Source organism: Onychomys torridus, chromosome 10 (assembly GCF_903995425.1).
Source record: "Onychomys torridus chromosome 10, mOncTor1.1, whole genome shotgun sequence".
Classification (NCBI taxonomy): Eukaryota; Metazoa; Chordata; class Mammalia; order Rodentia; family Cricetidae; genus Onychomys; species Onychomys torridus.
This window is the reverse complement of record NC_050452.1, coordinates 7,683,576-7,698,759: the sequence shown is the minus strand read 5'-3', so window position 1 is coordinate 7,698,759 and position 15,184 is coordinate 7,683,576. Positions and strand designations below refer to the sequence as shown.

The window sequence follows — 15,184 nt, the reverse complement described above, 5'->3', positions numbered from 1 at the left end:
TTGTATTTCTTTCTTTACTTCTGTATGTACTCTTTGAAGGTTTTTTTGTTTTTGTTTTTTTAATGTTGATGTAGTTACACTTTAAAAAAGACAAAGATTTTACATAAAAATGTTAGGGGCAGCTAAACTATAAAAGGGAATATTAAAAACTTACCTGTAGTTCCTCTGGCAAAAATAAGTGGATTCAGAGGGTTATTAGTAACAGTAGAAGCCATGAAGGTGGAAGGGAGATGAGGTGGGGGTACTAGGGAGAGCTGGGGGGAGACTGGTGGATGGGTATGATCAATATACATTGTATAGATATATGAAATTTTCAAAGTTTAATCAAAGATTTGAAACAAAAAATCTTACCTTTTTGAGCTGAGTGGGATCAAATCGAAGAACCTTCTGGTTACAGCAGGGATAAATTCCAGTGCCCACAGTGCTCAGTGAACTTATTGTGGTGGAATAAACTACCATTTCTGTGTGATACTGACAATGCGAGAATTCAGTGCAGAGAAAAGCCTAGGTAAGAGAAATACATAAAACCAACAACTACCCCACAATGAAATGTGCCTCAAAATATTTCTTTCTGAATTCCGTATACTGCATGTCTCATTATATGAAATGCACAGAAAAGGTCCATCTACAGAGACAAAACAGATGAACACTTGCCAGGATTTGAGGCAAGAAAACTGAGTGGAGCCGGGCGGTGGTGATGCACGTCTTTAATCCCAGCACTCGGGAGGCAGAACCAGGCGGATCTCTGTGAGTCCGAGGCCAGGCTGGTCTACAGAGCGAGTTCCAGGACAGGCTCCAAAAGCTACAGAGAAACCCTGTCTTGAAAAACCAAAAAAAAAAAAAAAAAAGAGCATAGGCAAATAATAGTGAAATTTTTTTATGCCCTGATGGTGATAACATCTCTGTATGTATCAGCCACACAAAAATGGATGAGTAGTACTCTCCATAAGATATACTCCAGGGGCTGTAGAGATGGCTCAGAGGTTTAAGAGCACTAACTGTTCTTCCAGAGGTCCTGAGTTCAATTCCCAGCAATCACATGGTGGCTCACAACCATCTGTAATGAGATCTGGTGCCCTCTTCTGGCCTGCAGGCATACATGCAAGTAGAACATTATATACATAATAAATAAATAAATCTTTAAAAAAAAAAAAGACATACTCCAATAAGCCCAGGGTTAGCCCAGTGAGTAGGTCTTTCATATGAGCTGACATTCCAAACTCTGATGGTTTTGATGACTTGTTTTTCCTTCCCTCTACTGGAAAATCAAGTGAGAGAAATCTGAAGGAAGGGCATTCATCTGAGAGTTGATGTAGAAAACCTTGGATTTACAGGAGACTAATTAGAAATGACTGTGACTGCAAAAGTAACCTACTTGTGCTTCTGTTCTAAATTTAAATCATTAAAACCATGAACAAGGCTGTGCATACAGCTCAGTGGTACACTTGGGATCCAATTTTGGAGCTGTGGTACTGGGGTTCAGGAAGAGAACAAAATATTTTGGGGAATGCAATTGTCACCAAAAAGCACGGGTGTGGTGGTGCATACCTGTGCATGCACACATGCGCACACACCTACACTAGCAACACCAGGGGGCTGAGGATCATAAGCTCCAGGCCAGCGTAGACTGCATGGTAACACCTTGTCTTGAAAACCAAGACAACAAATGGCCCAAAGACTCTGAATCTCTAAGGAAATTTATGGCTCAGTAGAGAAACAGTTTGGCTGCAAACAAAAGCAGTGAAGATTTCATGTTTTACAGTGAAAAACTGGATCAGATAACAAAGAATCTGCTGCTTTTCTGGAAGTCCGACAAGAACTGCTTCAGCAACACAGATGAGAAGAGGAAATAAAGGCGGTGCAAACACCATGTAGCAGGCCACTATTCTCACACTACTTTCTTTAGAACCTCACCTGGTAACACCTTGAGCAAGTCAGCCAGTTGATCGTTCCCCACAAGCGCCAGTACACGTCTCTCCAAGATTTTAATTCTTCAAAAAGACTATTCAAATACTCGTGTACATCCCAGGTTTTATCTCTGGAGAAAAAGCCTCAATTATTTTAGTGAGAAATACAATTTGTTTTAACCAAATGTCTGAACATTTGTGGCTTGTTTCCAAGAATACTCTTCAAATGACAATATGGTATGGACTACACTGAAAAGTAGGTACAATTTCTTTATTCTTTAGACAACAGAAGAAGGTACGAGAAGGCTGGATAAACACTTATTTTGTTGAGCTAAATGTTATTAATTAAACAGTTTGAACAGGTCAGCAGTTAAGAATCATGCAATATTGGTTAAATATTATTTCATTTTTACTTTTTAAAAATTGTTTACTGCTTATGTAAGTGGGTGTGGGAGAGTGCAGTGCCATGGCATGTGTGAGTGTGAGTGTGTGCTTGTCTGTAGGTCACAAGACAATCTGTGGGAGTCAGTTTGCTCCTTCATATTGGGAGTTCCACGGGTCAAATTCAGGTCCTTAGGCTTGGTGACAGATATCTTTGCCTGCCAAGCCATCTCATGAGATCTGAGATTTTTATTTGAACTGTACATGTTGTAAAGTGTGCTGCTATTAATTATTAGTGCTCCTAAATACTTCAATAACATGATGGCTTATTACATTATTCTTAAACAGCATTTTCTATTTGAGCAATAAAGTATTATACACCCAGGTCTTCATTATATACATTTTAACAACCATCAAAGGCATAAACCATATTTGCTATGGCCACATGGTGTGTGTGTGTGTGTGTGTGTGTGTGTGTGTGTGTGTGTGTGTGTGTGTGTGTATTTATTTATGTGAGACAGGTTCTTACTAGATGCTGGGATTATAGGGATGGGCCCACACCCAGCTTCTTTCTAAGGCTCCATTTGTAACGTTGGCGATTTCTGTACTTAGTTCAGTAAGTAACAACGTGTGAGTATGTTATTAAAAACCACACAGGACATCTGTCTTAAAACTATTTAGATGATTTTTAAAAATTAAGATAGAATCACACTCTACAGCCTAGGTTAGCCTTGAACCTGCAGTGACCCTCCTAAATCACCCTTCCCAAGGCTGGGATCAAAGACAATGTGCTTATTTAAAAAATACCCTATTTTTTATTTTATGTGTTTTGTTTGCATGTATGTCTGTGCACCAACTATGTGCAGTACCTACAGAGGTCAGAAGAGGGCACCAGATGCCCTAGAAGTGGAGTTACGGGGGATGGGGTGGGGTGTGAGCTGTCACGTGGATGCTGGGAATTGAACCTGGGTCCTCTGGAAGAACAGTCTGTGCTCTTGACTGCTGAGCCATCTCTCCAGCTCCCCCTTCATTTTTCAAGTTCTTGGATTACATATGTAAGCCACACTTGGCTATGGTTATAGGTGTGTGCATGTGTGTTTGCATAATGGATGTATGCTTTCATGTGGGTATATGTGTGCATACATGCAGGTTATAGATTTTTAAAATTACTTTGTATGTGTGGTCTCTGCATGTTTGAACATGTATATGTGGGTGAACTTGGCCATGTGTATGGAGGCCAGAGGATGAGATCAGGTCTCTTCCCCTATCACTCACCATCTAAGTGTTCTGAGACAGGGAGTGTCACTGAACCTGGAGCTCAGTGTTCTGGCTGCATTGGCTCACAATAGAGCTTCAGGGACCCTCCACCCCAGCCTTTGTGTCACAAGACTATGTGCCACATCCAGCTCTATGTGGGGCTGGAATCCCAACTCAGGTCCTCACGCTTATGCAGCAAGCACTTCACACACCGGGCCGTCCCTCCAGCCACTCACACTTCCAGTACAGAAAAAAAGAGCCGTCCATCCAGAAGCAGCAGTCAACGTTTCAGTGAGCATGTTCTTTAAAATGGTGTAATATATAAATATATATATATATAACTATATATATATATAACTATATATATATATATATATATATATAAATATATATATATATTTACACACACACACACACACACACACACACACACGCACGCACACACACGCACACACTCATTCACTCCAGGCTGGTCTTGAACACTATGTAGTCCAGGGTGACTTGAGTACTGTGATTAGAGGTATGCGCTACCATGCCTGAGTTTGTTTGTTTGTTTGTTTGTTTGTTTTTGAGACAGGGTTTCTCTGTGTAGCTTTGCGCCTTTCCTGGAACTCGCTTTGTAGACCAGGCTGGCCTCGAACTCACAGAGATCTGCCTGCCTCTGCCTCCCGAGTGCTGGGATTACAGGCATGAACCACCACCGCCCGGCTCATGCCTGAGTTTTGCAGTGCTGAGGGTCAAACCTGGGATTTTATTATGCATGCCAAGCAAGCACTCTGCCAACTGCATTATGTCCCTAGTCTTTGTTTTATGTATTACATGTATTAAAAGTGACTATGAACAACTTCCATGTAAGTGTATACTCCTCTATAAGAACATGCCCCTCTCTCATTTTCTTTCTTTCAGGTATGTTAGGGATCAAACTTAGAGCCTTGTGCATGCTAGTCAAGCACTCTACCTCTGAGCTACATCCTCAGCACTCGGTTTTTCTAAAATAATTTATTTCTTCTTTGTGTGTGTGTGTGGAGGAGGGTGGTGGGGATGTGTGGGGGTCAGAGGACAACTTTGTGAGGTCCTATCTCCTCTCCCATATTACACAGGTATGGGAATCAAACTCCGGTCACCAGGCTTCTTAGCAAAGCACCTTTACTGGCTGAGTCACCTCACCAGCCCTACCCTTTATACTTTTAAATTACAACCTGAAGAGTTTTAAAAAGATTTATTTATTTATTATGTATAGTGTTCTATGTGCATGCATGCCTGCACACCAGAAGAGGGCACCAGATCTCATTATAGATGGTTGTGAGCCACCATGTGGTTGCCAGGAATTGAACTCAGGACCTCTGGAAAAACAAGCTGTGCTCTTAACCTCTGAGCCATCTCTCCAGTCCTACAATTAAAAGTTTTAATTACATTTATTTATTTACTGAGTGCCAGTAGAGGTCAGAGGAGAGCTTAGTCAAGCCTGTTTCCTCCTTCCACTATGGGTCCTGGTGATTAAACTCAAGTCGTCAGGCACTGTGGCAAGGGCCTCTGAATCATCTCACCAGCCCAGCCAAAGCTTATTGTAATCTTAAACATTAGTTTGTGTATGGTTCTTTGCCTGCATGTATGTCTGTGCGCCTGTACATACACTACTATATATATGGCTGTATTTTAGCATGTTCAGTCATTTGGATTTCTTGGAAGGAGGGAAGCTAGTTAATATACTTAATATGACAATGAATGCTTTCATAGACTCAACAATACCTCTTTGCAAAAATTCCTAGCAATAGAATATTATCAAAGAACACACTCATACAGAACGTTTCTGTTCTTCTGAGATAGTTCACCAACTCAGAATGAAGTCTTGTGTTAAATATAAACATGAATATGCATTATATGCTAATGTAGTATGACCAAGTATGAAGCATAGATCTAGAAACTCCAACCTTAATTTTTTCATTCATCAAGAATCAACTGAAAAAAAGAATCAACTGAAAATAAATTTAGTTCTCTTGTAAAATTCAATATAACACATAGATTAAAAAAATGTTCGTGAGGGGTTGGGGATTTAGCTCAGTGGTAGAGCACTTGCCAGGCAAGCACAAGGCTCTGGGTTCAATCCTCAGCTCCACGGGGGGGGGGAAAAAAAAGTTAGTGATAAATAATTTTAAGGGCACTGACTAGAGTCTTTTAATACTAATTTTTAATAATTTGTAACATTTTAAAAATTTAGGACATGATGAAACTCACCCAGTAAATATAAGGTAGCTTTTATAATAACTTTGCTTTAAAGCAGCATTTTTCTAAGTCAAAGTAAGAAATACACTCATGCGCTGTCCTAGTCCTTACAAAAGTACTCATACAGGATGTGTATAGTGATGCCTGCATATAATTCTGACACTTGGGAGCTGAGGTAGGAGAATATTAACTTCAAAGTTAGTTTAGACTATACAGCAAACATGTCTTTGTCCTAATAAACCAGAAAATTAAGTTATGTTTTTATAACTAGTCTTGAAATTCACACACAAAAACTGTATATTTTCTTCACTGTACCTTATGTGGATGTAGACAATATTTCCATGTCGATCCACATTGATTTTTCCAGGGATGCAAGGAATTCTTCTTTCTGTTTCTCTGGTTAAAAGTTTCTTACACAAACAGCATCTACAACAAAAAGGAAATGTCAAAAACAAGAAAAAAATTTAACATAGTAAATTAAATACTATAGGTATATATAAATAATTTAGGTATATCAAGAAAAACATATTACCTATATAATGTTGCTGCATTGTTTCGAGAATCTGGATTGAAGTACTCAGGATCAAACAGTCTTTCAATCTTCTTACAAAAAAGTTTACTATTAAAAATAAATGGCCAAAAAATCGAATGTCTGTATTTAGTATCTTAATGTTAGTGGTCTGTTTCCTGCCCGCCCTCCTCCTCCTTTCCTTTTAAATTATGTGTCTCTGTGGGGGTATGTGCATATAAGTGCAAGTACCCATACAGGGCATCAAATCCCCTGAACTGGATCCAGGCAGTTGGAGCTGTGGGACACTGGTGCTGGAAACTGAACTCAGGTCCTCTGCAAGAGCAGTATGTGCTCTTTGTGCTTGTGAATGTTACAGCCTCTCTCTGGTCCTCCACTGCTTCCTTCCTTCCTTCCTTCCTTCCTTCCTTCCTTCCTTCCTTCCTTCCTTCCTTCCTTTATTTATTTTTTCAGGACAGAGTTTCTCTGTGTGACAGTCTTGGCTGTCCTGGAACTCTCTCTATAGACCAGACTGGCCTCAAACACACTGAGAACCGTCTGTCTCTGCTTCCCAAGCGCTGGGATAAAAGGCGTGCTCCACCATCACCCAGCCTTGCACTTTATTTTTAAAAAAAGGAATCTCTAACTGAATCTGGAGGTTGTCATTTTGGTTAGGCTGACTTGGCCAGCAGGCCCTTGGGACCCTTCTGTCTCTACTCCCCCAGGGCTAGGGTCCCAGACAGACGCTGTTAAGCCTGACTTCTTTCATAGGTCCTAGAGGTCTCATGCACACAGCCATCACTTTATGTACTGAGCCATCTCCCCAGCCCTAAAGTTTACAGTGACAAAAATAAGTGTTATCCTTACACATGTAAAAAATGAGATTAATGCTTCCCCAGGGAGGTTCTTTTGGGTATTTACATTTTTGCTATTCTCATTTTGCTATCTCAAGATTCTCTTTTTCTTATTACATAATTATTTTTGGGTGTGTGTGTGTGTGTGTGTGTGTGTGTGTGTGTGTGTACACATACTCATGCGTCATGGTAGTTGCATGGAGATGAGGGAACAGTTTTCAGAAGTCAGTTCTTTCCTTCTACCATGTGGGTCCTGAGGACTGAATTCAGGCCACCAGTCTTGGCAGGAAGTGCATTAACCACTGAGCAATCTTGTCAGTTTTATTTTGTTGTTGTTGTTATTTTTAAGGCAGGGTCTCTTGTAGCCTTAAACTCAATGTGTAGCTGAGGCTGATCTTTAAATCCTGATCTACTTGTCTCCTCTGCCTCAAATGCTGTTACACGCTCAAGCACTATGATGCCTAGTTTTTGCTCACATTTTGTGTTGTTTTTCTGAAATACGGTTTCACTATGTAGCTCAGGCTGGCTTCTGACTTGGAGCAATCCTTCTGCATTAGCCTCTTGAATGCTAGAGTTATAGGAACATGCCACCATATCTATCAAAAATATTTTTGCCAGAAGCAGATATCTGTCTTTCCTTCAGTCCTTTGTTACTGGAATATTCAAGATTAAATATTTGAGAAATTAACAACCCAAGTCTACCAATAACTAGCCATATGATTTTTAGCAACCTGCTAGCTTTGGAGACTATCCTGGAACTTACTCTTTAGACCAGGCTGGCCTCAAACTCACAGATATCTGCCTGCCTCTGCCTCCCGAGTGCTGGGATTCAAGGCGTGCACCACTGCCGCCCGGCCACAACCTGCTTTTTTGAACTTTGTTTTCTCATCTATAATATATGGCTAATGGGGCCAGCAAGGTGCTGAGAAGATAAAAACAAAAGAAAGAACAGACTCCAAAAGGTTTTTCTCTGACCTTCAATGATCGAGTGCTAGGTGTTCCACCCACTCTAATGGTAAATCAAATCAAATAAAAAATAGTAAAGCATGGCTAATAATTACAAGCTCATGTTTATGAGGATTAAATTATATGTTTTTAAATAATACAGTGTTAGGAAAGGAATGTTAAGTACTTACTAAGCATAATATAACTAACTTGAAGTCTCCCATGTGTGTTCTTCCTACCAGCATTTCCTAGGTATTATCAGTTGGTCTTAAAGGCCACGTACAGAGTTTGGATTCCATTCCCATTTTCAGGCGATTTTGTTATACCTCGTTTCCCTAAGGGCTGAATTCTTGGATGATCTCCTTCGTTATCAATTTCTCTTTCTTTTACGAATCACGCTGATTTTAAAGGGTCATTCTGATCGGCACATCAAAACCCTAGTACCCTTAAAACACCCTCTTGAGCCCGCTCACCACAACAAACTTCTGCTCTTCTTTCTTTTTCTGAGCAATCATTCAGAGCAAACGTCTGGAAAACTTTCTGAATCTAGGGGCCCCATTTTTGTCTTCCTCTATACAAGAGCAGTGGCCCACAGATTTTTGTCAACCACTTTCCCCTTTCCAAACTTCCTTTGGTTTTACCTTCCTTTCTGCTCCACTGGCCTTTTTAGGTGCCCTGACTGCTACTTCTCCATCAAACCTTTAGGTAATATGTAGCCTTTGTTAATATTCTCTTGCTAACAGCAAATAAATCAGAATAGCATTTATAATAGCAATGAGAAAGTAAATACCTCTGAATAAATAAGTAGAAAGTTATACTGTGTTTGCAAACCATAATATTTGGCATTATTAAGATGCTAAAATTATGGCTGGAGAGATAGTGCATATTGCTCTCATGGAGGACCCCAGTTAGATCTCAGTATTAACACTGGGTGGCTCATAAACGCTTAACTCCAGGGGGTCTGGTGCCATCTTTTGGTTTCTGCAGGCATTGGCAGTCAACACACACACACACACACACACACACACACACACATGCGTGAACACATACTTTTTAAAAATCTTTTTAAAAAAGATCCTAAAATCATTCCAAATGGATTTCCAGGTTCAATATTAACTCCCAACTCCAAGTGGTTTGCATGTGTGTAAAAAGAGAAAAGTCTGTAGGGCAATGCAAAGAGCCCACATGGCCAGGTGGCAGCCACACCACAATTATTCTAACGCTGCCTTCCTTTAGACTGGGCACCGCTTGAGTTGGAGAAGTGGCTCAGCAGTTTAGAACGCACACTGTCCGACAAAGGGCCTGAGTCTGGCCCCAGCACACATCCTGGGCAGCTTACAATAGTCAGCAGTTTAGAACGCACACTGTCCGACAAAGGGCCTGAGTCTGGCCCCAGCACACATCCTGGGCAGCTTACAATAGTCAGCAGTTTAGAACGCACACTGTCCGACAAAGGGCCTGAGTCTGGCCCCAGCACACATCCTGGGCAGCTTACAATAGTCAGCAGTTTAGAACGCACACTGTCTGACAAAGGGCCTGAGTCTGGCCCCAGCACACATCCTGGGCAGCTTACAATAGTCAGCAGTTTAGAACGCACACTGTCCGACAAAGGGCCTGAGTCTGGCCCCAGCACACATCCTGGGCAGCTTACAATAGTCTCCAGCTCCTGGGGACCCGATACCCTGATTTCCACAGGCATCTGCACTCATGTGCACCCCCATTATGCAGAGGAAGACCCACAATTAAAAACAATAAAAAATAATTCTTTTTAGAGTCAGTGCTATTGACTGAAGAATGGGCAAGTTATCATGTTACGAGTGAGATGAACACAGAAACAGATCTATCTCATCTGGTCACCTGATGGGGGTGTGATGACCCCCAATGCTGGGATGAAAGGCATGTATCACTGCTAGCTCAAGAAAGATCTTCTAAATCTGATGCTACACCAACTACAAGTATTTGAAAAATGAACCTTGATTCCTACTTCATACTATACACAACAATCAATTCAGAGCGAAGAATAGAAAGAACAGAGATGTCAACATTACCGCATGGAGGCAAAGACTTCCTGAACATGACAGCAAGTGCATTACCTGGCCTTTTGCTGGGAATCCCACCCAGGCTCGCTGTTCTATTCTTAACTCTAACAAACTCTGACCTCTGACCTATGCTCTAGAGGAGAGTACCCAACTAGTCACCTGCCATGCACCCCGATACCCGAGAAGTACACGAGTTCTGTAAGACCTAAGCTGCCTCTGGGTTTACCTCACCCTATCTTCCTCCTAGTCTTTCCCTTCTGCAGTAATGGCGTTTCCATCCATCTAAATGCTCCAGTTGAGAACTTAGCAGTCATCCTGGGTCCTCTCTTTTCCCACATTATCCCCTTCACAAATCTGCCCAATCTTTTAAATTATAGGCATTGAACTCATCAGCAGCTCCACCTCATCTATCCTAATCCAAACCAAGCCACCACCCTAGCCGCTTAACACGTCTCCTTGCTTCTTAGACTCTTCATTTCTCCACACAGCAACCCAATCTCTTAAAAGCAGATCTCAAAACCTCTGCCTCTGTCCAAACCTAGAACAAGGTCTATTCTCCCTGCTCTGACCGCAACAGCCCCTGCAAGAAATTGCTGGTCTCATATCACCACTTGGCCCCTTAAAATGAAGCCTAAATCTTAACAGTTCATTACCAGCATATGCTCATATGTTCATTATACAAAATGATTCCTAGGAGCTAGCAAGATGCTTCAGCAGGTAAGAGTGTCTGCTACCAACCCTGAGTACCTGAGTTTGATCTCCAGAGTCCATATTGTGGAAGGAGAAACTGCTCTGGGAAGTGGTCCCCTGACTTTCACACGTGCTGTGGCACCCACATGCACATACACACACAAAATAAAATTAAACGTAGTAAAATTTTTAATCATTAAAATTTATCATAAGCTACTGGCTTTTTATTTAAAGTAAAATAGGGATATAGTTTATAAAGATTTTAAAATAGGACATCACTACAATTAAATAGAAATATACTTAACAGAACTTAGGCTTAAACTCAAGTTTAAAGAGTTACCTCCTAAACTTATCTTTTTTGTCTTTTAGGTCATCAATTTCATTGTGTGTGAACAGATCAGCTATGCGTGTAAGGAGGTTTGCATTGATACAGTTCATGTTGCATGGAGCAGCTACTATGGCATTCATATTTCTATGGCAATACTGAATACATTGTTCAACCTGAAAAACACAGAATAGGAAATTAATGTTGAAAATAGTAATGCAAATGATATTGTCAAAGTAATTTCAAACATAAAATTCATGAAAAGTCCCAAATACATATATCACCAGTAACTGGTTTTGCCAATTGTGTTGATCTACACTGTTAAATAGGCAAAATTTAGAAACACATATAGCTAAATTATTTCCAATCCCTTTCATTTAAAATAATGTATCTTAAATGGCTGTGGCAGGTATAAATCTTAATCCGTACACTACAGTGCGTGTTCAAATGACTTAGTTATTAGGTTCCCTCCACTCCTCTAGGGAAGAGGAACAAAATTTCAGTCATTTAAGGGTTTTCTCATTACTGTTTCATTTGCTCTAACCTGACCTGGATTTTCTTAGTATGGAGGAAAGAGAGGGTAATCTCATAATTTTCCAAATACTGTTTTGATGTATAAAAGTAAAAAGTAATCTTTTAGGGCTTAAGTTTCAAAACTCAAAGCTTAAGGACTCTGATTGTTTCCCCCTGTAGTCCTTGCTTGAGGCCAAGAAAACCAGCTAGCTGAGGGGTGCAAAGGCTACAATACTGAGTAAATTCCATATAAACCAACAAGTCCATATGCACACAGCAAAGTAATACCCTTCTCTATACAGTTTTATCAGGAGTGAACCCAAATATTTATTTAAATAATAGCTACAAAATAATAGCTACCATGGAAACATACAAAACCATCTGACTTATAAAGGTTTTTTGATTTTGGTTTTGTGAAATCAAGCCTGACTCTGCATCCCAGGCTGGTCCCAGATATTTATTAAACAAAATAAGTATATTTAATATTATAGCTTGAAATAGATGTGTGTGTGTGTATTTATTTTTTTTTACATTTGATCAGCCGTTCTTAAGCAAAAGATATAAACTATGATGTAAACACAAAACTACACTGTTTAGTAGCTGGGTATATATGGTTTCTGTTCATTGAACTATAAATGAGAGACACAGAATAAAACAGGCCTAAAGAAATTATTGAAACAGTAAAACAGATAGATTCTAATTAATTTTCTTTTTATCAGTAATAGAACAAGAACCTTTTGGAACCGTTTATTCTGTTTAGTCTCTAACTCTACAGTGGTTGCTCCAGTGACAGACATGACAGACAAATGACAGTCTTGGTGCCTCCGCAACAGAGCAGAGCGTGGCTACAATTACACTCCTGAACTGCTCTGCTTTCTAGACTTCAAAAGGGGAAAGCATTATGTCAATAGAGGCTTAGACTTTTAAAATGAATACTTACTAATGAATCCATCTTCAAGAACTCTGAAGAAATAAGAATTGAAATGACATTTCCTGGCTCTAATAAAAAGAAAAAAATTGAAATTTCCTTTTGATTTTTAACTCAATTTTCTCTTTCATCTTAAAAGAGGATATTACTTTAATAAAAAATTGATATACCCTTACTCATATCATTTAGCTTGGATAAACAAGAGAGACAATTTAATGTTAAATCATAGGGTATAGAGAAACACCATAAACTGTCTTTGAATTAGATTCTTGTTAAGTACAAAGACTAGCTAAAGATAATGACATGCAAAACTCAGTGAGAAAAGTTAAACAATGATTAATGAGGGCATTAATTAGGGAAGTTATTTCAGAAGGGCATTCAGTGCTGACAAATATATTTAAAAGATTCTGAAATGTAATAAGAGTTAACTGACATGTTCAAGTTACACACTACTGCCACACTAAGTGGATCTCCAGGCACACAGATAGGAAAAAGAGGTACTGCCTAACACTACAATTTTAGTAAATCTGTCATCTCTATAAAATATATTTAAGAAGAATAAACCCTGCCATTTCCCACCATCCTGGTAATAATCATTCTAAAGTCTTTGTAGTAGAAATCCTTCTTGGACTAAGCAACAGGTAAACAACTCCAATCTTTCCAGATAACAGTTCTAGTTCAAGGTTCTCAAGCTGGTGGAAAAGTTTCTTGAGAAACTGTACCTGAAGATACACCATCCAATTAAGAACCAGTGGCTTAATTATGAGATTTAATTAAGCATTCTCGGCCTTCTCTTGGTTAGGATAAGGGCTGCTCCTAAAACAGTTGATATAGCAGTGCGAAGGCAAAGATAAACCGAATAAGCAGTTTCCCTGTCGTTCACTCTTAGTAAACGCATGTGACTATGCTACAGTAGATAAACCCCATTATCTATCTATCCTTACACTCCCAATGCTCTCACAACAGGCTACTACTGACCACAAAAGAGGGTGTGTGTGTGTGTGCGTGTGTGTGTGTGCATATACATACACATATATGAATATTTTATACACATATATTCATAACTAGATCATCTGAAATCTGGTCTCTGCCTGGAATTTTTAAAAAGACATTTAAATTTTTTTTAAAGATTTATTTTCTGTCTATGGGTGTTTTGCCGGCAAGCATGTCTGTACCGTGTGCATGCAGTACCTGAGGAGGACAGAAAAGGGCACAGGATCTCCTAAAGCTGGAATTACAAACAGTTGTGAGCCGCTATGCGAGTCCTAGGAAGCCAACCTAGTCCTCTGGAAGAGCAGACGACACTCTTAATCACTGAGCCATCTCTCCAGCCCTAGCTGAAAATTTTTGATTTAACAACCTTAGAACTTGAATTTTTATTTAAAACATTTTTATTTAGAAATCTTTCCCATTTGTTTGGTCACTATAACATAAATTTTAAACTTCAGAAATCTTTTTAATACTGTAAGCATAGTAACAGGAGTTTTTTGGTTTGCTCACAGTGCTAAGGATTGAAATGAAGTCCTCATGAATGCTGGGTGAGTAATCTACCACTGAGTCATACTCCCAACCTCTATTATGTATTTGAAAATATTTTGATATTGCTATCTAGTACATAGATTTTTATTATATAAATCTATGCCAATTGAAAGATTACCTATGTTATTCTTTTTTCAAATAATATTTCAACATTAAAATAATGGGTTTCACTATGACATTTTCATATATACATTTCTTAACAGCTATCTTAGTATCATTAAGAACACTGGTTCTAAAATTTCCAGTGTCAGGACTCCTTTACAATCTTAAAAATTGAGACTCCTAAACAGATTTTGTTTATGTGGGTCATATGTCAGTATTTATCATATTAGAAATAACATAAGCAGAGAAACTTTTATAAGTAAGCTAGCTTTAAAATACAATAATCCTATCACATGTAAACATATTTTTGTGAAAAATATCCTCAAATGAAAAAATTAGTGAGTGACACAGATTGACATTTTCTGTAAATCTCCCCACTGTCTAACTTAACTGACTGTAGAATTCTCATATCTGTTTCCTTCTTCTTTCTGAGACAGGATCTCACTCTGTAGCCCAGGCTGGTCTTCAGCTCATAGCAATACTCTTGCCTCAGCGTCCCAAAGTGCTGGAATTACAAGCATGAGCCACCATGCCTGGATTCACATCAGCTTCTGCATTCAATTTGTGGGTAGGCTGCTTTTGTTAAGCTAAAACTTGACAAATAGTATTTTCTTGAAGGTTGAGTGGAACAGAATCTGAAATCATATCAATAAACTTCTACTTTGTTCAGTGACTCATCTTACAGTGTGAGTGCATCATTAACCCATTACAGAACTTTTTTAGACATTGCACAATGCTCATTTGGAAAAAATCTCACTCACTGAGTTATGCATGTTCTAAATATTCAGACACTCCATTGTGAACCAGTATTTTAAAAGTCAGATTTGTTAGTAAAACCAATAGAATGTCAAAAGAAAAGTCTTTGTGTATGGAGAAGCTGAGTCACACTGGAACAGGGAAATTTTCCAAAACTCTAATTCTCATTTAGAACTTGGTTTTAATCACCAATAACCCATCCTATCAGCTATTTTCC

The 15,184-nt window shown here is 39.2% G+C and overlaps 1 protein-coding gene across 9 annotated transcripts in view; it reads right to left on the bottom strand.

Moving 5' to 3' along the window:
• The window catches only part of Kiaa1841 (KIAA1841 ortholog), a 64,476-nt gene that overhangs the window by 35,629 nt on the left and 13,663 nt on the right, over positions 1-15,184 (bottom strand). For all 9 annotated transcript variants that reach the window (XR_004946075.1, XR_004946074.1, XM_036201386.1 and 6 more), the window contains 6 exons: positions 12,583-12,641; positions 11,145-11,305; positions 6,301-6,387; positions 6,084-6,194; positions 1,915-2,038; positions 352-504 (listed from right to left, as the gene is read on the bottom strand). Coding sequence is in view for 7 of the 9 variants with exons in the window: in XM_036201386.1 (XP_036057279.1) it covers positions 352-504; positions 1,915-2,038; positions 6,084-6,194; positions 6,301-6,387; positions 11,145-11,305; positions 12,583-12,641 (695 nt within the window). In the remaining 2 variants the exon portion in view is untranslated. The remainder of the gene's footprint in view (positions 1-351; positions 505-1,914; positions 2,039-6,083; positions 6,195-6,300; positions 6,388-11,144; positions 11,306-12,582; positions 12,642-15,184) is intronic.